The 23,138-nt window shown below is 37.5% G+C and overlaps 1 protein-coding gene across 1 annotated transcript in view; it reads left to right on the forward strand.

Annotated features, from left to right (window-relative positions):
* The window catches only part of MGAT4A (alpha-1,3-mannosyl-glycoprotein 4-beta-N-acetylglucosaminyltransferase A), a 79,058-nt gene that overhangs the window by 4,386 nt on the left and 51,534 nt on the right, over positions 1-23,138 (forward strand). The window contains exon 3 of the mRNA XM_027642108.1: positions 22,831-22,998. Within this exon, the coding sequence (XP_027497909.1) occupies positions 22,831-22,998 (168 nt within the window). The remainder of the gene's footprint in view (positions 1-22,830; positions 22,999-23,138) is intronic.

Below are 23,138 nucleotides of genomic sequence, written 5' to 3' on the forward strand. Positions count from 1 at the left end.
GTCTTCCCTGATGATTTAGTGATGGCAGTGGCAAACTGCCAATCAACACCATTGAAAGACTATTCTTGCTGTCTTTGAATGAAATTTAAAATACTTTCTGTCAGAATATCATGTAAGAAATGAGCAAATTGACCAAGTAATGGGAAATGCGTGTATTATAACCACATAAACAATTTTCTAAAATAATTAAGTAACTATTGTGTGTAGTAGACTTTCACCTTTTTATATATCTTTGATCTTACTGCACTCCATGTGAACCCTGAAAAATTCATTTTTCCTGAGGGTTGGGACTATTTACTGAAAGTAGGGTAATTTGGTTTTATCCTTCAGTAAAGCAAATAAACTTGTTCAGCAATGTTTTCTAGAAGAAGAAAGGATTGTTCTTTTATTCTATAAGCATCTGAACTCTTGAAAAATAGTAGACTACATTCTTCAAAGACCAAGTAATTTTAAAACTAATTTTGTCTTCAGTGATTGTTTATTCTTATTATTCTGCTGAGAATATTATCTTCAGTTGAGCCTCAGGTCCAGGAAGAGGAAGCCGAGGCTTTCCATGAATACTGTCTATTGTAGCATAGCCAACTCATAGCCGTTATTTAATTATAAAAGAAGCAGATGAGTTCTGTGTCATATTGAATATTTTTTTCCCATTGGGCATTTGTGGGAGAAGCAGATGCCTTGTGGTGTTATTCTGCTGTAGCAGTTGGTTGGTAGGCTACCCTTCTGAATGCAAGCAGCAGGAAAAAATGTCAACTTCTCAAGGTTGTGGTAATATATAGATCTTTTAATTGGACAGCAGAAGTGTAGATGTGCCAAAGACAGACAAGAAAAGGGTATCTGAATAGCACTGTAAGTAGTATTTTCTTCATTTTGACTATTAATAAATTCAGTAGTTATATTTTTATTAATTTCTTGCTGAAGAACCTCATAAGAATTTTGCTTTCACTTCAGCAAAGATAGATATCTATGAAACTCTTTGTCATGGTTTTTTTCCTTTCTTACATGACACATGATTTACATGTCTCGGTCTCTTCTCCCAAAGCGTAACACAAGGAAAAGTCTCTTAAAAGAAATAAACAAAAATCTGCTATTTGGGGCTTTTGTTAGTCAGACTGCTCTTTTTTATACCTTTTTTTCCCTCTGAATGCTTAGAATCAATACTTCCTTAGTGTTGGTATAAAATTTCTGCATTTATCTTCTTCAGATCTTGCTGTTGAGCATTAAGATGGTAATTTGTTAAATAAAAATAATTGTAATGATATATCAGTAATGTGTTAATTAATCATAAATCACAGTTACAAAACCAAAGTCTAAATCACCTGTGCTTAAGGTGTTGCTTCAAGAGAAGTTTATACATAGAACGTTATTTTTTAAGTTTTGCATAGGTTTTCCAAAATCAAAACAGATTGGAGTTAATTTAGTGCCACATTTTCATTCAACGCACCAATGGGAAAGATTCAGAAACTGATGATAAATATTTGCCAAGGTTTTTTGTCCAGCTCGATGTAATTTTATGTTTATTTAGTAAGCCTTTTGGGATGGTATTTTAATTGATAATGTTTTCATTACAAATTTTTCGAGTAGCTCAGTTTGAAGAAAACAGTGCTTGCTGTTCCCATTCACTGAAGGGCTGTTGGACGTCGCATACTTTGATTATCGTACTTTGTTATTCATTACATTTATATTGCATTTAGATTCCTGTATGTTTAAATCTTCAGATAGCAAAGTAAATCTACAGTAGGAAAGAAAATACTGTTTACACTTTTTGAAAGAAAAAGCAACTCCCCTCAAATTGCTCAGTGATAACTGAAACAAATTTTTTTAAAGCAGAAGCATAGTGCTTCTTTCCAACAACCCTAATCCAGTCTTCAAGCGATTGATTTTAATTTAGAAACTAAGATCTTGGATAATTATCACCTAACATGCAGAATCATTTGTAGAATACCAATTAAGACTGGGATTATATGATATTTTTGTAGATCATATCTTCCCCTAGTAAATATAACTAGTTTTAGTCTATACAGAATAGGATTTAGACACTTCAAAGTAATACAGACTTTGGTATTGCTTTAAAGTGCAAAAATTTGTCTCTGCAGAACAATGCTTTGCAAACTTCAAGGATAAGCTGAAAAATTGTCGGGAGCTGACAAAAATACTCTGTCTGAAGTGCCATCGTTGGAAACAGCATGGCTTTAGCTTACCCTGTGGTCTGATTATGTAAATAACACTTCACAAGGCAGACACAATGGCCAATTATATGTTTTGCTTTTAAAGGTAACTGTGTTTGAAGAAGGTTGACTGAAATATCTGTGGTCCTTTGAGAGAGTCTTCAAAATTAGCCCAAGATCTTTGTCACTTTCTGGACCTCATGCAGTGTATAGTAGCACTGGAGTTGCAAGGAAGCAGTACAAGCCCTGAATACACATGGGAAAGACCTCTCGTGAGGGATTCTTGAACAACAGTTGTAAGACCTCTTTCTAGGGTTAAAAATGTGCTATGGTTAGCATAAGTTAAGTAGATGTTGGAAATGAAAATTACAAAATACTGATTACTGTGGTGCACAGAAAGACCACTTTTAAAGGATCTGCAGTCACTTCACATTCACAGTTAGTTCAGTGTAAGATGTCCTTGAATTCCTCCTAAGACTGAGCTCTTATGCAAGGAATAACTTTATGCTTAATACCATCTCTTTTGACTGAATCGTGCTTTCTGGGACTACTGACCTGCTCAGGGTCTTCACCACCTCCTTTGTGAGTTCTAGAAAAGTGTGGTGTATTTTATCCTAAAGGCACTGCTTTTAAGAAGTTCTAACCATTACAGATCAGTGCTGTGTACCTATTACACCAGTCACAAAAATGACATCAAAGCTGTGTAGAGAGTGTAGTCTTGATGCTTTTTAATGTGACTATTGGTTTGAGTACATAGTGTTCCGGGAAGAGCACTATGCTCCATGATGCTCAAGAACCTCCTCTTCTTACATCAACAAACTTCTTAATCCTAATTCATTGCAGAAATTGGGAAGGAAAGTAAATAATTTCACTGAATTAGGGCAAGCACAGTAGGATTTAATTCAAGTATTTTTTCATTTAAAATATGCAAGTTTTGTTCTTGGCCACGATGGTTGTTGGCAGTGTCTTACATGACTTTTAGAAGGCATTTGGCTACTTGAAATGTGAGAACAAGTGTGGAATATATATTGTGAAAATCTGGTGCAGTTTAGCCCTTCAGGATTGGCTGAACTATGTCATTTTTGTAGCACTCTGAAAACAGTGGTGTATTTCATCATTCTCCTTTAAAGATGAAGAATTAGTTGGAAAAGCTTCAGGTTTTCAGTTCATCCAAGAGTGTTGCCATAACTGTAGAATTTTCTCACTGTATGAGGATGGCTTATTTTGGTATGCTGATATAAATTCACATGTGAAGACCTCTGAGAGAACTTGTGAGATATTTAGCTCGCTTCCTAATTTGCTAAATATTCACTCATACTTAAGTAATGAAGGTTGGAGCTACTGTTTCCTTTTAAGCATGATGTTTTCTCTCATTTGGAGAGAAAATAGCCTGGAATTTATAATAAAACTGTTGTCTTCTCTCTCCTCTGGCTGTTTTCATAAAATTAAAATTACCATGTTGTTTCTCAGCCACAATAATCATAAGCGTTCAAAAACATCTAATCTTAGCAACAAGGATAAGAAAACCTAACTGAGAGGAACCTGACAAAAAGCCTCAGCCAATGGTGGAAAATTTTGGCATAAGAACCAAAAATATTTATTTCCAGAGGAAGAAGAGTCCTATAGAAAGAACCATAGAGGAAACAAGACACGGAGGACAGAATCTCTCTACCTCTTCCTTCCCCTCCCCCCCACCTCTTTCTCTCTCTCTGTTTTTCCCCCCTTGGCAGTGGTTACGCAATATTCTCTTGTAAAAAAAAAAAAAAAAAAAAGTGAGAAATCTGAGCGATGCATGTTAGTATTTTGCAACCATAACCCACCTTAGTTTATACTTTGATCCCAAGTGAAGCTGTTATTCGAGTGAATGCTGCTACAGCCTTCTGGCTGCATGTTCTGATTTTCAGAGTTATGTGCCGATTTCCCACTGATGTGAGTTAAGACAAACCAATCAAAAAAGTTCAATGGACTACAAACTGGGAAGGGTGAAGGCAGGGGAAGGGGAGGGATGGGCTGGTATGCTAAAGTAGAAAGTGTTATAACAATTTATGCTAGTTTGGAGAAGAGAGGTCTCTTTCATTTCTGCTAAATAGAAGGAAAATGTTGGTTTTCTTTGGAAAGTCTGTTGCAGATCTTACAGGAGCTGAAATTAAAGGAAATAAGAGGGTTTTTTTCTTTTTAACACCAACACATGAATGTTACTCTGGTCTTTATCTAAAATACACTTCAAACTTGTTTTCAACAGCAGATTGGCCTATAACTTAAAAAAAGGAATTGAATTTCATTAAACCTGGAATGTAGGTTTGGAATGGTTACTGAGAGTCCTGTGGAGGTAGTGAACACCCTGTCCCAGTTGAATCAAGCAGAAGAGGTATATATATTGCTGCTCAGGTGGACAGTGTTTGGGTCTGAAGTATCTTTTTGTCTGTCTTATGCCTGTTGCACCAGAACTCCTCTGGCACCAGTGATTTTTCGAGAGCTGCAGTGAAAAGGGTTGCAACCAAAGGGGCTTTTGCAGCAATGCCTTCTTCTTTGATTTTTTTTTTTTTAGTAACCTGCTGTCCAGGTTAGCCAAATAGTTTATGGGATTATAAAATGTGGTTGCTCTCAGAGCATTTAATGTCATCTGGCTCAACCAACATCTTGAGGGGCTGCTCTGATTACAGCCCAGTTGTTAGAGATGGAGAAAGGCCGTACTTTTACTCAGTGTGACTTCTCCTAATACTTCTTTATGCTGAATCTTCTATGCTTGCATGACTCCTCTAAAATCCTGGTTGCTACTCGCATCCTGAGACTATCATGTGATTAATTTAGCCAAGCCAGGAAAGACAGTTGCATCTGACACAGCTGCTCATATCCTACTGTAAGACATGTATTTTACAAATGTACAATGGACTGTAAGACAGTAATTGTCTTCCTAGAGTAGTTAAAATAGATATATGGTCACATTTTAATAGTGAGCAAGAGGGGCTTTGCAGTAATCTGTTGTATTTTTGGTGGTGGTTGATATTTTCCTTAGTGAATCTGGGTGGTGAGAGGGAGATAATTCTTATTGGATTTCAAACAGCACCATGATGGGAGGAGCAGCAAAGGTAGACAAAGAGGTTCGAGTTTAAAATGAATTAGGCAAATTGGAGACCTAGTCAGGAAGGGGGGGGTGAATAGAGGTTGAAGGTAGGGGAAAATGCTGCAGTCAAAACATGGGGCACAGTAAAGACGAAGAAAATCAAATGTATACATAGAGTGGGGAAGAAATTTGATGTTAACATGATAGTTAGGAATGAAAGTTTACTGTAAATCCCATGCTAAGTGTACTTATCATGTTATTGCAGAAAACAGAAGAAATTGTACAAAAAAGGGGTGTAAGGAAATAAGTATAAAGTCTACTGCTCCAGCAAGGCACAGGAAGTCTTCTTTCTGTTCTGCTTTGTACTCTGTCTGTTTCTGTATGGTGCACTGCAAAGAAAATAGATTAATTAGATGGGATTCAAAGAAGCAACAAGTGATCAAAGATTCAGAAAGCCTACTCTGTAAGGGAAGGATCAGTGCTCTGACATTCCTTAGCTTAAAAGAAGAGAGAGAGAGATATAATTCTGAAATACTCTAAAAGTACTTGCCAAGAAGGTCTTGCCAAAAGAAGAAGAAAAGGACATCATCATCTATTGTTTGTGGCCATAGTGAATAACAGGATATAAGGGACTGAAATTGAAAGGGAGAACAAGGTTAGGTAGTGGAAACAGTTTTTGTAATGGCAAGTATAGTTACATACTGGAGTAGATTATTGGCAAGGTGTCAGTGGTGAAGAATTTCCATGTAGGCCTTTTAAAAAATAAGTTAAACTGGCAATGACAAGTAAAAGACACTGATACCATAATTGGTACCAGAGACTGGGGCTAGCACAAAAAGAGTGAGTTACACTGGTCTTTAAAATCAATATGATGCTTCCAAAATAAGTCTTAGATAGGAAAGACCTATCTAAGGCAAAAATACTCTAACTTGGAACTAGTGATCATGGTGAAATTAGTTTTGAGTGGGGGGCTGGACTACATGACCCCCAGAAGTTCCTTATAACCTAAATTAATGTAGTTATTCTTGACCTTTGCTGGGCTTATCTCTTCTAGTGCCAAAAGCAACATGACAGTGTATTTCATTGCTTAATAATATTGATGTTTGCATGAGATATGTGAGTTGCCTGCTATTGTAATAAAACCTGATCCCTTAAAATACATAAAATGCATGCTTGTATTTTAGCAGAATCTGTTATCTGTTTATTGTTAATCTCTTATTGTTATTAACAGTAAACAGCCAATTCTATAACTAGGAACCATGAACATACTGTGTCAGAAAAATCTCAAAAAGATTTTTATTTTCTAGTATGATTTTGTATTTTTTTCTTTTATTTTTCTTCACTTACACAGTTTGGAGTAGTATCTTATTCAGTAACCTTATTCCTGCTGTGTAATTATGACTTTATTTACTGCTTGAATAACAAAAAAGCTTTTTTCATTATTGATACAATTTTTAGGATTAGAGTCCTGTAAGTTGCTTCTTTTTAAGATGAGACACTGGTAAGTCTATAATTTAGTTTTGTTTATAACGCACTATGTTTCATGTTCCTGAACATGGCAGAAAGTGAAGAGAAAGCAGTTTCCTTGTTCACAGTGCAAGACTTTATTCCAGCTAGTCTGTACCTAAAAAGCAATTACTCTACAGTATTGTAGAGCTGTGCTTCCAGCTGCTTTTCTGGTTGTCTCCTCAGCTTTCATGCAGCTTTCTGTCTATTCCTGCGGATGCTTCCCACAGATGTGCCACCCATCTATCTGACTGTAAACAACAGAAACCCTATTCCTGCTTGTGACAGTATATAATTTTTCTGTGTAATGCTCAAAAAGAATTTAAAAGTTTCCTATGCTTATGAAGCACAAATATTGCTGTTGTAGCCTGCAGATACATCATGGTCTTGCATGTCAATGCCATGAACATTTTAAGTTTCCTCAGACAGTTCGGAGATGGGCTGAACTAAATCTTTTTTCCATTACAAATTACTAGTTAAGTACTTGTGCCAATAAACAGCCCTCATACTCAGTTGCACAGCCCCTAGACAAACTGTAGAGGTACTGTTAGAGAGAGATTTGAATAAAACAAATGTGATGGGATTACATTTGACTTACAAGGTTGTTGTTAATTTGCAGCAATATGTGAGCATGATGAAGCTTTGATCCTGAGTTTCTTGCAAGGAGGACAAGTTAGAAAGAATATGTTCTCAGAAACAGAGCTTGTTCAAGACAGTTGTCAAGACACAACAAGGCACAAAGAAACAAGAAGCATCAGCAACCTCAACCCACTAATGTGTGGAAATAATAACCAGGCTTCAACAATGGCTTGAATTTTGTGCCCAAGCTAATAAAAATTTCTAAAAGTTTCAGCACTTTAAAATAGTGTTAAATGGTGAGGTTGTAGCACTCTTCTTACCAGTTATCTTTTGCTAGATGAATTTTCTTCTAATGTATGAAAATGTTCAACGTTTGGCTCTGAATGAACCATTACTAATCTCTATTTAGTTTAGGAAACTGCCTTTCCTTGCTGTAGTTTGTGGCTTGTACGTGTACATTTGTTTCTTAGAGGAAGGATAGGAATAGTTTGAAGTAAGAGCGTCTTAATTTATATGCACAGAAACTCACTGACTTATTGACAGTTCTGTAGTAAAAACAAATCATGTTAAAGTGTTTGGAAGCTTTCAGATTGTCAGAACTGGTTGCTTTTCCTGTGTGCTACTGTATTCTACTTTCCTGTGTACTTTGTTTCCTGGCCACATTGGACTGTAACTTACTTATACGGAGAATATCCAGCGCCTTAACCCTCAAAACTTGAGCCCTGAATGTTCAAGAGTATGTGAGCTTATTAATGTGATGATTTTTGGAGAAGGTTTGGGATACACACACCTGTTTTTTTTCTGGACATTACTTCTTTTTCTTCGTGGAAATCTTGCCTGGGCAGAAATCCTTCAGATCCAGAGCCTGCAGCCCCGGATGGGTGGATGCTGCTACACAGGCATCCTGTTGTTGACCGAATTACTGCATTACCAGAATTCCAATTGTGTACGCACAGATTGTTTAAGTGTGCACAGTAAATGACACCTTTGGGAAATTTTCTGTAGGTGTGTATTTGTGATAAGTAGTTGCTGAGAGATTGTACAATAGTCTATGTGCTTTTGGGATGTCTGAGAGGGGTCAGTCACTCAGTTACTGCACAATTGGTTGGCATATTTGCTCTAAGTCACATTCTGGAGGATGTGTAGAGGTGAGTGTGGAAGTGTCAGGGTTAAATATTTTTGCTTTGCACAAAGGCTGTTTGCACCCTCTTGATCAGAGAGGCTCTAGACAGAAATAGGGGAGACCTTTCTGAAATTCACGTGTAGACAATGATAAACCAGTGGCTTGGATAATGAATGTAGGATGGCTGTGGTTAAATTCTTTCAAAGTTGAAAGGTCACTGCAGCTTCTTTTGCATTAAAACATGCAGCTGTATACTCTCTTTCCTTCTGTTACTCCTTCATAATACTTTTTTAGTCTCTCCTTCTGGCTTTGTTCAAATGTACCGTGGAATACAAATTAACCTTTGTTAGCACTTGCAATTTGTGGAGTACAAATTAACATTGTATTCCTCTGAGTTTGGAGGAAACAGACTGTTAGGACCAGAGCCTCTGCTTGGTCCCACGAATGTGTACCCTTCCCACCCCACAGTTTTGGCTCTCACTAGGCACACAAAGATACCAGAGTGCCAGGTGAGAGAACTGGTTTATTTAAAACTCAAGACATAAGTTATATGTCTTAGTTTTGGATTGTTCATGATACTGCTGGTTTAATCCTCCTTCAGAGTGTAGAACAAACTGCTTGTGATTGTGTTTGTGGGTGTATTTTTGTACTTGGTCCTTTTTTAAATTAGTGGAGAATAGCCTTCTGGGCCTTGCAAGAATCTGTGCTTCAGCTTTTTTCTTTTATCTTTATCTGGTGTTGAACATGTTACTGTTTGTTCATGTTGCTGTGATTGTTAAATCTACCATAGAAGAAAAAGGCATTCATGGCTACTTTACTGTGTTTTTATTGAAACATTATAGATGCATTTTTCAAATGGAAATTAAATGCAGGAGACTGGTATATTAAAAGGGATGTTGCCATTTGTGGTATTTAGGTGGAACTGTAGAGTTGGTGGCTGATGCAGTTGACTCTGCCCTTCATTCTCAAAACATTCATCATCATGGCTGGGCTTCGCAAACGAAGATTTGGGAAGGGCTCTACCCACGTTTGCTACAAAGCGCACTGGTGGCTAAAAAAGCCAATACGAGATAGACAAGTCTGGTTGCAAAAGGCACAGCAGAAAGACTCCTTAGGTGGTATCAGCAAGACACGATTCTTTCTGCGTTGTCTTTTCTCTTCGATGGTGATCCTGCGTGCTTTCTCAAAAGAAGCAGCAGCGTTATAGATGGTGTGTCTCCAGACCTCTGATTGGAGGCCAGAGTAGACCAGTTATGTTGATCAATAAGGCCAAGGCTGAGATGTTGTTTCAGGGAGTCCTTGTATCTTCGGGGCTCCTCTCTTGCGGCAGCCAGTGGCAAGTTCACCATAAAGCAAGATCTTAGGGAGGCAGTGGTCCCTCATCCTTGAGAGGTATCCTGCCCAGCACAGCTGTGTTCTCAGCAACTTGGCTTCGATACTTGCTGCCTGTTCTAGAACACGTGTTAGTTACATAATCTGACCAGTGGATGTTTAGGATTGTACGGAGGCAGCGTTGATGGAAGTGTTCTAGGAGTCGCAGATGGTGGCGGTAGATGACCCATGATTTGGATCCATATAAGAGAGTAGACAGCACTATGGCTCTGTAAACACTGATCTTTGTACTTTTCTTCAAGTGTTTATTTTGCCAAACTCTTTTATGGAGTTTTCCTAAGGCACTATATGCCTTTGCTAACCTGTTGTCTATCTCTCCGTCAGTCTTACCATCCGAAGAGATGAGGCTACCAAGGTAATTAAACTGCTTGACTGATTTGAGCTCTGATTGACCAATGGTGATATGGGGATGATAGAAGACTTCTGAGGTACTGGTTGATAGAGAACTTCTGTCTTCTTTAAGCTGACTTCCAGCCCAAAGAGCTCAGCAGTGTCTGCAAAGCAGGATGTTAAACGCTGCAGAGCTGCTTCTGTGTGGGCGACAAGGGCGGCGTCATCAGCATAGAGCAGCTCCCAGACAAGATGGTTTAAGGTCTTAGTGTGGGCCTTCAGTCACCTTAGGTTGAATAGGCTTCCATCAGTACGGTATCGAATGTAGAACGAAGAGCAGTGTACTGGAAAAATAATTGAAAATATGTAATTAACACAGTGATTTGGGAAATTTAAATGAAAGTATTAATTTTCTGCACTGAGTATTTTGTAGACACTGTTCTTGTCACCGAAATTTTTAAAATGTTACCTTCTTTTACCTTGTGACACATTCCAATGGCCTTAGTCAAGTCTAACTAGAAGCTGATATTGTCTTGTCTAATCTCATGAAAACATGTTAGTTGCTGTTTCTGGACAGTTCTTTTCTTGTTTATGAGTTCTTTTGCCATAATTGAAATTCTGATCTGTTAGAGTTCATTATTTGTTCCAGCATTTGCATATGACAAATATGTCATATTGTCTGGTTCTCCTCCCTTGATCTTTTTTTAACACTAGTCACTATAGGAGGCATTGACTGACTTTGGTTGCAGCTGTATAGCTTACGTTGTGTTTTGTTAGCAATGCAGTTGACTGGTGCAACAAGAGCTGGACAAGAGAAAAAAGTAAGGTGATTTCAGATCAGTTAGTCATTTTGATTTTCTTATGTGTTGTATGTCATGAATACAAGGAATAATATGAGTAACCTTTGACTAAAATTTCATCTCCTGTATTTTAAAATACAGCTATAACTATAGCTGATATGGAGGCATCAGGTAAGTAGAAGATAAAAAGTGTAGAATGCAGGTTCAGTTAATCATAGAATCACAGAACGGTTTGGGTTGGAAGGGACCTTAAAGACCATCTAGTTCCAAGACCCTGCCATGGACAGGGGACACCTTCCACTAGACCAGGTTGCTCAAAGCCCCATCCAGCCTGGCTTTGAACATTTCCCAGGATGGGGCATCCACAGTTTCTCCAAGCAACCTGTTCCCAGTGCCTTACCACCTTCACAGTAAAGAATTTCTAACTTACATCTAATCTAAACCCACCTTTTCTCAGTTTGAAGCCATTCCCCCTTACCCTGTCTCTATGTGCACTTGTAGGAACTCCTTCCTCAGCTCTCTTCTCAGCCCCCTTTAGGTACTAGAATGTGCTATAAGGTCTCCCTTCCAGGCTGAACAATCCCAACTCTCTCAGCGTGTCTTCATATAGGAGAGGTCTCCAGCCCTGTGATCATCTTTGTGACCTCCTCTGGACTTACTCCAACAGGTCCATGTAGTGCTTATACTGTGGCCCCAGAGCTGGATGCAGCACTCTAGGTGGGGTCTCCTGAGAGGAGAGGAAGAGGATCACGTTCCTTGACCTGCTGGTCATGCTGCTTTTGATGCAGCCCAGGACACAGTTGGCTTTGGGGACTGCAAGTGTGCATTGCTGGGTTATGTTGAGCTTCTTGTCAACCAGCACCTGCAAGCCCTTTTCCCCAGGGCTGCTCTCAATCCACCCAGCTTCTGCTTGTGCTTGGAATTGCCCCGACCCTGGTGCAGGACCTTGCACTTGGCCTTGTTGAACTTCATGCGGTTCACCCAGGCCCACCTCTCAAGCCTGTCCAGGTCCCTCCGGATGGCATCTCTTCCCTCCAGCATATTGACCGCACCACACAGCCTGGTGTCATTGGCAAACTTGCTCAGAGTGCACTCATTTCACTGACCACATCACCGACAAAGATGTTAAAAAGTGCTGGTCCCAGTACTGACCCCTGAGGAACACCATTTATCGCTGGTCTCGACTTGGACATCGAGCTGTTGGCTGCAACTCTGAGTGCAACCATTTAGCCAATTCCTTATCCACAGAGTGGTCCATCTGTCAAATCCATGTCTCTGCAGTTTGGAGATAAGGATGTTGTGCAGGACAGTGTCAAATGTTTTGCACAAGTCTGGCTATTTGCAAGATGTGAGTGACAGGATTAGGGGTAGCTTGAACGATTACCGAACTGGTAATTTTATGGGAACTTCTTTTCTCCTTCAAATCCTTTTTCCAGTTTTAACTTACCAAGTCAGTAACAAGGAGGATCAAAGACCTCACTTTCATGAATTCTGTTACAGCAGAGTAACAGAATTTATGTGTTAGTAAATGGAATTAGAAGTTCAGTAGGTTATAAAAAAGTGGTATGCAGAGAAATATTTTTCTTAAAAAAAACCCACCCAAAAATCCCACAATCAACCACAAAAGAACTCCCCAGGAATTTGAAACCACTGGATAGCATGAATATTTTAATATCTTAATATAGGTTAATGTGCTTGTTTGTAGAAAGCAACCAAAAGTGTTGACTGATGTCCGAGGAGAAACATATAATGTCACAAATGACTTGTAGTCAAACTGGCTGTAAGGGGTTGAATTACCTAAAAGGTAATTGCATTTGTTTACATTGTCAGCAAATCTGTAAGTATTTCAGGTGAAGTTGTTGTTTCTTGTTCTCTTTTAACAGATGTGAAAGAACTGTGTTTTACCAAGATTAGCTTTTGTAATTATTTTAAAGTTGAAATTATGATACCCTACAGAGATGCTGATTATAAAGCCACATGTTGGTAGGATCAGCATAAGTGGTTATGGCTTCTTTGATTTATCTTGTCAGAAATTAGTGTAATTAATTATTATGTGGTTTTTAGAAGATATTCTTGTTTATTGGTAGCAATAAAGTGTGTATATGTATACACATATATAAACTAAATGATGGAAACAAATGTAAATGGATGCAAAATGTATGCTTAATAGACACGTTTCTGCAGAAATGTAGAATGGATTGTTTTATTTTAATGTGTTAAACAATGCAATGGAAATGCTTTCTTTTAGCCAATGTGCTTTAGTCTGTCAGTGTTGCCAAGAACACAGGCTAGATACTGACCTGTCCTGTATCTTAAAGGTGTGTTTTAGTGCTATGATTGTAATGTTTCCTTAAACTGGAGCTTTCTGCTTACTTGAGCAGTATAGAATTATAGCCTTGCTTTTTGACTGACGGTGAGTTTGAAAAAAATAACCGTGACATAATGATCTTTGTAGAAGCTGTCCCTGTAAATTGTGTTCCTGTTTTTGAGGTAATACTGTGATGTTGAAGGTTTCCTGATTTCTTTTGCACTTACACTTTAAGTCCTTCTGCAAGACGTGTAAGAAATGTCCAAGTGGGAGCTTTTAGTAACAGTTATTTGAAGGTAATTTTTTTTCATTGTAAAGTGTTAATACCCAGGTTATGTGAATTCAATGCTTTGTATACTTAGCTGAGCTTTTCTTTTATTAATTTCTTAAATTGAACTCTTTGTACAATTAATGTCTACAACAGAAGTTGCAGTAATTTTTGCTGTACCGCTTTGCTTTTTGGAAATAGAATCTATGAAGCTTTTATTTATTCCTCAGTGTTTTTATTCAGGGCTAGAGATGTGTTAAGTACTGATTGCTTATTGTGGGACTGATTTAGGCTATGATTTCAGTGACCTTTTTATATCACTTTCCCTTTAAAGAAGAAATGCCAACAGAGGTGAAAGTACTTCTTAGCACTGGGAATAAAATAAAAATCAAATAGCTGGAACCTAAAAAGCCCTGAGGTTTATATTTATCTATAGTCCTGGGCAGTGTTGTTTACTAGGCAAAGATGTGTGAATTCTAGTCAAGTTAACATTCAGATCAGGACAAATAATTTGCAAATGTGAGATTTCTTTTTTTGTTTGTTTGTTTTTCCCCATCACTGTAGTTTGCTGTTCTCTGTTTTAAAGGAGGACCTTCAGCTCAAGTGCTGCCAATACTCTTCTCAAACAAATCATGTGTTTAATTATCCTTATTGTCTGAGGCCAGTGTGCAGACAGAACACCATATGCTTCTGTTGACTTGACCTCCTTAGTTGTGGGTGTCTGGATTTTCTGATATATTATTCTTTTTATTCCTTTTATCCAGAGGAATGTTCAGACCCCCTGTCAGCCCTCAGCATTGGAGATTTGAGAGTGGTATGATAATGGGTTTTATGACCATGTAGGAAATTTTCTAAGTTGTGATCTTTCTGTATTGAAAAATTTGTATCTAGATGCAAAGGTGTGTAATTGCATCTGAAAACATTTAGACTGTTCCTGGTTGCTCTGTGCAGCTATGAAAATACCCCTTAAGTAAATCAGTCATCAGTTGTCACCATTCTGGTTTGGCTTCTTTGACTATTTGATTGCTTAGGATTGTTTATCCTCTAGGAAAATGTTTTATTCTGTGACTTTTTAGAAAAAAATTTAACCAATCTGCCTGATGTATCACTTCATGCTTCTATTTTTATTGGTAAGCTGCATAATTTTTAGTGGATTTATGTTAAAGATAGAAAAAATGGGAAGGGAAGTGGATTTCAGAGTCTGATCTGTTTTGTACTCCCTTTTTTCTGCTTTCTTTGTATATGTGAAGTCTCTGAGAAGGCAGAGAGTTCTACTTTTTTGAGGGAATATTTACAGGCAAAGTGATTCTGACATTTACAGTTCAAAATAGAAAGGTTTTACCAGTTGATATTACAAAGGATCATATTCAGGTTGCTTTAAAAATTTTAGAGAAAACAACTTCAGCTCCTGTTGGAAAGGAATGTTTAAAAAGTGTCTAGACTGGATTGGATCAGGCCCTGAAAGTTTCAGAGCAAACGCTTCAGACTTGTGCTAGTGATTAGTTGGAGAGAAAAAACCCCACATTATTCTGCTTATAGAGATCCTTGAAGCACAAAATGTGAAAAAATTGCTATGAGAAATTAAGTAATCAAAATTGAGTTATTTTTTAAAAACAGGAAATCCTGCAAAACCTTCACTCAAAACCAAGCTGTTCTTTGCAATGAGAGCTCTTGAATAAGCACTCTTTAAAATACTTCTGATCCTAATAAGTACATTACTATGTGGAAAACAAGGGCAATAAACAGTAGCTCTACTGGGTTGTTTTGGTAGATTGAAATACTGAATTGCTAAAATGACCCTTCAGTTTGAGTAACAAGATTAGGGATAAAAGAATGACTTGTCCACTTGCATCTTGATTTTGTTTGTTTCCTGATGCAAAAAATGTTTTGTTATGATTAGTAGGATTTTTTTTTTGTATGTGAATCATCTTCCTTAATTTCTGTCTTTAATTTCACAGAGTATTATAAAACAATTGCATATTCTCTAATGCCTTCAAAATAATAAAATAGCTTTATGAATGGGCATAGCTACAAACTCTGTAACTAAAAAAGCCCACAGGATCAAGTGTTCAAAGAGTACTGATAAAATTTGACCTTGAGCAGTTTTCTTAAGAGCTTTTATTTATAGCATGTCTGTTGTTAGCATTTACAGTGTACTGCTTTATTCCGTATTTGCATGGTTGATTGCTTTTCTGCTTCAGATTTTATAACTCATCATAACTTGTTTATAAAAGGTTTTAATTTCACTTTAAGAGCAGGGGAGCTAATAAGCTTATGTTGAGTAGTCATCTGTGGTAATATATTGTAACATTTCAAGGACACCATATATCAGCTTTTGACCAGTTTTGAGAGGAAATCAGAATATGACTTGTAAGCACAGATGAGATTTGATTTTTGGGAGGAAATTTTGTTAACACTTTCTTTACTCTTCACTGTTCAAAATTTCTGGTTATGAATATGATTTGTGCGTACATACAGGTTTTGACACGTGATAATTATCTCAGCTTGCTACAATGTTTTACTGTTTTTATAAGTCTAAATGTCACAGGAGGAGTCTGGAAGATCTTTAATATCTCTCTTGTGTGGACATAGGTTTTTGTCTATGCCTGTGTGATTGGTTTGACATCTCCTCTGCTCGCCTCTTCTCAGCTGGACATATGAGAATGAGGTGCTTGATTTGTGCCTTATGAATATCTTCTGAGCTCTGGAGTCACTTCCAAAGGGCAATGGGAGCAATGCTTACATTTTCTTAGTAAATGCCACTATGTATTGTCTGTGCATCTTTATGTGGTTGCTGGATGATTGTACTGTGCAGTAGGAGCAGAATTTTGTATCACACCGTTAGGTACTTGTACTTATAGTTCATTTTGCAAAACCCATGCAAAAGAGGAAATCTAGCCTTTGTCAAAAAAGGTGTCAGTTATAAGATGAAGTTGAGAATTACTTAAGTGCTTGTGTAGTAAGAATTTCTTTTTATTTGCTGGAGGAATTCAGATTTTTTTTTTTTTTGATAGACTAAATTATTTCCAGTGCTATCACATATTAGTGTAGCAGGATTTTGATTTAAAAGGATATCTGTTTGTGAAGGTGACTCTTTGATCAGGTGATACTACAAATGTGATAGCTTGGAAGGTACTTGGATATTATGGACCAAACATGGTCTAAAAAATACATCTTGAGTATATCTTTGAAGTGTGGGTATTGTCATGACTTACTGGATACTGGTGTCCTTGATATTACAACTTCATGGATCACGTAAAGCATCTGAATGGATTTTATGGGAAGCGCGTAACTAATTTTTTTACCTTATGTAGCTCAAACAAAGAAATGTTCCTGTAAAAGCTGTGCCAGATTGAATTGGTTGGCATGCTGACAAATCCCTAATTCACTGAAGAGTAACCTCTTCTTTCTATACCCACTGACTCTATATAAAACCCAGTGTGGAAGCACTCTGTCCATTAAGACCTCTATTTTTTATCAACATGTAAACTGATCAACATCCTTGATGCAGGTGTAATGAATTAATACATAAAGCTTGTTAGTGTCTCTGATCCATGGCATGATGGTAACTACTGTAGGGTTTTTATAATGAGAGCAAATGAGTTGTGGCATGACTAATCACAGAAATACCTGAATTAGATTCAGACATTTATTTAATGGCATTTTAATAACTCTGCAACAGAGTATGCAAAAAATGAGACATTTGCTGTGGAACCTTCAACTTGTGAAAACTGAAAGGGTTGTCATTAGAGGGGGCCATAAAACTTAATTGTTATATTGGTGAATTTAGAACTATTGCCAGTCAGACACTGTTGATTTGAATAATGATGTAGATATTCCCCTCTTCTATAGAGGAGTTGTCTTGTTGCATCAAGTATCTTTTCCTTCTCTATGTCTTTTACTCATGGAATATTTGTGTGCAATGCTTTGTTGACAGCTAAAGTCTTTTGTCTGTGTGTCAGATGCAGTCAATTCTTCCTGTTGTTATTTAATGAAAAAAGGGGGTGAGGTTTCAATGGTTCAGTTGGGTAAGGGCAGGAAATATAAATCAGGCTGACAATTAATTGGTAAAGGTAAGCTCTCTGCTTGTCTTGCTGTCTTTTATGAGTGCCAAGTCTATGGCTGGCTACCTTTTTGTCTTGTGGCAGATCCATCACTTAGGGTATTTAGCTGATTTGTGCTTTGAACGAAAACTCCACTGCCTGCTCTTGATATGGGAAGGTCATAAAGCTTTTTCTGATCTTCTTGTCTGATGCATCTGCCTTTGGAGACAACCAGCCATACTAACATAGAACTCTTGAGTAAATTATAGCTTGCCTATTTATTTATTTATCTATTTATGTGAATACAGCCACCTTAGTTCAATATGTTCAATTTCCAGTTGTGAAAATAGCCTGTGACTTAATGTGTTTGTGAACCTGCTTGATTGATAAGATAAATAACAGCTTGCAAAGCTTTCATACTGCTTTTTATGTTGTAGGAGGTGCTGCTTTTAGCAGACGGTAAAAGGCTTTCCCTGAGGAAGAATAGCAATACTGAGAATCACTGAAACATTCTTGGGGCTTGTAAGGGTCTTCATGCAATCCTTTTCGACAACACCCCTCCACCCCAAAACAAACCTAAATGGGTGTGTATATTATACAGCAGACAGAGATTCTTTTTTTTTTTTCATGTAGGGAGTGGCAGGGTTTTTACTGGATTCACAGGGTATCATAGTGAGGCTGTTGCAGGCTACATGGAGTCAGACATTTTGCAGAGGTTGCCAGGAATGCCAACTTCCTTTTTATATGGTTTTTATCCCTTTTTCTTTGTCCACTGTTTAGCTAATTTCTTGAGAGAGATGTCTCTATAGGGTCAGAATACATCTCTGATTATGTGGTATCTGTACCTCCTTTCCTTAGTGCAATGTAACAAAGAAGTTCGGTGATTCTGTAAATGTCTGCACTCAATTTAGAAGTGCACTCAAGGTAGTTACGTCATGTAGTTTTCATGTTAGGAAAGAAAGGACTGTTTCAGTTTGAAGGGAACTGCAACAGTCATCTAGTCCAGCTGCCTGACCACTTCAGGGCTTACCAAATGCTAAAGTATGTTCATAAGGTCATTGTCCAAATGCCTCCTAAACACTGACGGGCTTGCGGTGTAAACAATTTTCCTTTTGCTAAAAAAGTAGCATGAACAAAAACTAAGCTGTGGATGATTTTTATTGACACTGAAACTAAATAGCCTTAGAATCATTTGGTTGTATTTCCAGGGTATTTTTTTCTGTTTTCTTGTTCCGTGGATGTTTCATTTGGAATTGGAATACAGCAAGTATTCTGCCACTGCCAGTAATGTACCTGCAGTTCATTCTTCTATTTCTATTTCAGTTGAACTGAGACAACCTGCAAAATGCTTTTCTAAATTCAAACTGCAGCATATTTTCTTGTTCCTTTACTTTGATGCCCTTTTTTATCCCGAGGAAAAAACATGGGTTGAAGTATGTAAACAGATTAGACAAGAAGTACAAAAGCCTGAACTAAGATATTAGATGTATGCTAAGATGTATTCAGAAGCTCCACGTTGAGCTTAGCAAGTAAGCCATTTGGTTTAAAACTTTGCTTGTGAGTTGCTAACTTTGGAGAAAAAAAATCAAATTATGTAGTCAAGATTGTCTGTGGCTAAGTGGAGAGTGGACTGAGTTTATAGCTTAGGCAAATGGTGTCTTTTTGGAATGACTTTTTTTTTTACCTGTTGTTTAGTAGGAGAACTGTAAATAACCCAGAGATGGAAGAGTAGGCTGAGAGCTGAGGTTTCATCTCTGGTCAAAAACTTTCAGACCACCATAGTTTGATTTGAATTTTTACTTTTCAAGATACTGCATCAACTTTCAAATGAGCTGGTCTACATTCTAGGTTCTCCATATTTACAGGAACATCTTGCAACAAGGGGAAAAAGTTGATGAAGTACTGATTGAGTTGACATAGTGTTAACTTTCCAAGAAGTGAACAACATCAGGCCAGCTAAAATATTTAGGTTTTAGCTTCTGCAGTTTTGCTGAACCAACTAGAGTTTAAGAGAAAAATGATGAAGAATTAGTGCTTTCAGTTCCCAAGTAATTTCTTAACAAGATTTTTGTTTTTGCCTTCCAGACCAAAGTGTGGAAAAACATCAACTTCTCATCTCAGTGTAAAATAGTATATTATTCTTAAATAAAAATACACCTGTATGCTGAAACTCTTGAATGCCAAATGTGTGATATTGGCTACAGCTGCTGTTCGAGGGATTCTTCCATCAACTGTGTAGGACCAATAACTTACTGTCTGAATTCCTTCTTCTGTTTTCTTAAATTACTCTAGATTTCAGCATAAGAAAAGTGATTCATAATATTGTAGAAAAATAAAGTTTTTTCATCGTGGTGACCACTGATCTCTGTTTCCTCTGTGGTTTTAGGCTCCGTGTTTTTCTTTTTACTGTAACAGCAATGAAAAAAAAGTGTTTGCATACTTTTTGACAAGAAATCAATTTCTTTAGGTTTTAGAGAAACATCTGAACAATAAAACACTAAATAGCTAAATGTATTTTGAAAATATCAGTTACTCTATTGACTACTTTTTGTATATACAATGCTTACAAGTCAATTTGTCATAGAATGGAGTATCTCAGTTGAAAAGGACTTACCAACAATCATTTAGTCCAACTACCTGACCACTTCAGAGTTGACCAAAACCTGAAGCATATTATTAAGGGCATTGTCAGATGCCTCCTAAATACTCTAGAAAGGCTCTCCAGAAAGCCTGTTCCAGGGTTTGACCACCCTCTCAGTGAAGAAATGCTTCCTAATGTCCAGTCTGAACGTGCCCTGGCACATCTCTGAGCTGTTCCCATGTGTACTGTCACTGAATCTCAGGAAGAAGATGAGGCTAAAAATATGGAAGATGGAGGCTTCTTTAGTCAGGTGACTGTAATAAAAAAGTATTGGTCCAATGTTTTCTTTAGACCTCCTTTTGCTATTAATATACTCAGCAAAGTCCTTCTTGTTGTCATATACAGCACTGGACAGTTTTAACTCTAATTGAACTTTGGCCTTTCATCATACATACATATTTCAGAAAGACTACCTTGAATTTCTGGAGAAGCTTCTCCAGTAAAATTAGGTTATTAAATTTATTGGCTCATTCCCAACTCCTCAAGAGTCAGGAACTCTGAAAAATCAGAGTATTTATAAAATCCTGATGCCTTAAGGGGTACTTTTCTAAAGTCTGGGACAGGTGGTGACCACTAGTGGTGATACTGTAAGAGCCTAAGAAGTATTTTCTCCTTTTAAAAGTGCCTTTTGGTATGAGATAAAACTTGATGTTGCGGTTTTTTTGTTTGTTTGTAAGTGATAAGTATCTGAGCAGTTGACCTTTGAAATTCTGAAAGTATGCTAAAGATATAACTGTCAGAAATTTAAATTTTGTTTAATAGTACAGGCAGTCATATTATAAAACAAGTACCAAAAAGCCAAATTACATATCAGTCTCCAAAACCATGAAAAGTGCTAGGTCTGGTAGTATTAGAGATGTGTTTTAGGAAAAAGTTCTTTCAAGGAACAATGTTTTACTTCATTTTGCATAAATAACTAGAATAATACTCATAGGATAGTGGACTTAGAATCTTACTGTATTTGTAATGTTAGCATTTTCTGGTTTTACTTGACTGAATAATATTGTGACCTACTTAAAAAAAACATCAGTCATACATTTTTGAAGGATAGGTGTCAGGACTTTATGCATCTTTTTAGAGTAGCCTCTTGAACCCAGATACATCTGCTGGTTGAAGCAACCATGAGAAGTTGACTACTTGTTGTCTGGTATTTGTTACAGTAATCAACGCTTTTGAGATCTCAAGTACCATAAATTTAATACCAGTACAGTTCACTGGAAGCATCAGGACTGAACTACTTTGTTAGTTATCATTGTCAAGTAAGGATGTCCTACATGCCAGAAACTCCAGAAAATTTTCCTAGTTTTCTCAATGCTGCAGACTAAAGCACCAATTCCTGTTTCAAATAGCAGTCTGGATTCAGTCAGCTGTGTGCAGTGTGCCTAGCACTGATGTTGTGGGCCAGCATCTGTGTTCTGGGTTTGTTGGCACAAAAGCAATAACCCTTTGGTTTTAATAAAAAAAGGAAAATAAGGCTGGCAAGGGAAATGTTTTTAAGAGGTAGTGAGCTATGCTTTTATTTTTCTGTCTTCGAAACAGGGCTTTTTAGTTAGTTATATTTTCTAAACATAATCAGAACAGTACATCCCAGCTCAAAAAAAGGAAAAAAGAAATGTAAATTGAAAGAACTTGAGGAAAAGCAGCCTTTTTTACTAGGGAAAATTGACTCTAATTCCTTTTTTACCCCATGTGTTACTGTAATGTAGCAACAGGGAGAGATTCAAATTGCTTGCTGAAGTTTTGCTTCCCTACCATTGCAATACTAAAAGACTAGGAATGGATAGGTAAATAACAAAAAAGATATGTCTGTGGACATCAGCTGAGTGGTTGGAATGTTGATTATGAGGTATAAAATCACTGAAGATACTCCATATCTTCGGATTGGCTGAAGGAGAGTGATAGTGATGATGGAGAGCAGGAGATTCGAGGAGATTATCGATAGGAAGAAGGAAGGATGAAAAATCTAGACACACTTACTTTGCTGGTGGAAAGGGTATAGGGCACATATCAGCAAATCAGTTTTGCTGTTTCCCTCTCCCTTTAGGTCCCCTTTCAAAGAATACCTGTATGTGCCAACATTAGCAGAATTTTGATAAAAAGTTTTGTTCTTCAATTCTCAGGCATTGACCTTAGACCTTTTAACCTTAGGTTAAAACTTGGATTTGAAACTGATATGTCTGAAATACTGCCAAGGTCTACTCATTCTTACAACGTATTCAAAGGGGTCTTTTGAGAGGCACAGCCTGTGCTTTTGTAAGGGACCACTCCCATTTGCCTTCTTAAAAGAAAGGGTTTGTGGGTGTCTGTTCCAAGAATGGGTTCATAATTGACTTGTGGTGCTGAGTAATCGGGACTCAGAGGTTGCCCCTGTCTATGGCTGTGATGAGGGGTATACCCCCCTCAGTGCCTACTTTGCATCCCTGTCTGGTACAGCTCTTCCCTCTGTATGCTGTGTAAATGCCCAGCTCCTCAGGTGGGATTGTTCTGGGCTGAGCCCTTCTTGGTTGGATTTCAGGTGCTGCATAGCTGAGCTGTGTTAGACCCTCACTGAATCTGTCGGTAGATGTTTGTTTCCAAAAATAACTAGGATCATCTTTTTTCTCTCTAGAAAAGTTGATTGCATATCAGCGGGAATTTCATGCTTTGAAGGAACGTCTCCGTATAGCTGAGCATCGCACTCTGCAGCGCTCTTCGGAGCTGAACGCTATCTTGGAGCAGTTCAGGCGTGCAGTAGCAGAAACAAATGGGAGTAAGAATGCAATGAATAATTTTTCAGGTACATACTGTGTGTTTTAATAACTCAGCAATGCCAATATCTCTTCTTATTACTATAGCATAAGAAATTGCTACCAAGAAAGCCAAATGAAACTGTTCAGCAGTGTGATTAAAGAATGTCTAATATGTTATATCTGGTGT

Source organism: Corapipo altera, unplaced genomic scaffold, assembly GCF_003945725.1.
Source record: "Corapipo altera isolate COAL_440 unplaced genomic scaffold, ASM394572v1 0, whole genome shotgun sequence".
NCBI classification, from domain to species: domain Eukaryota; kingdom Metazoa; phylum Chordata; class Aves; order Passeriformes; family Pipridae; genus Corapipo; species Corapipo altera.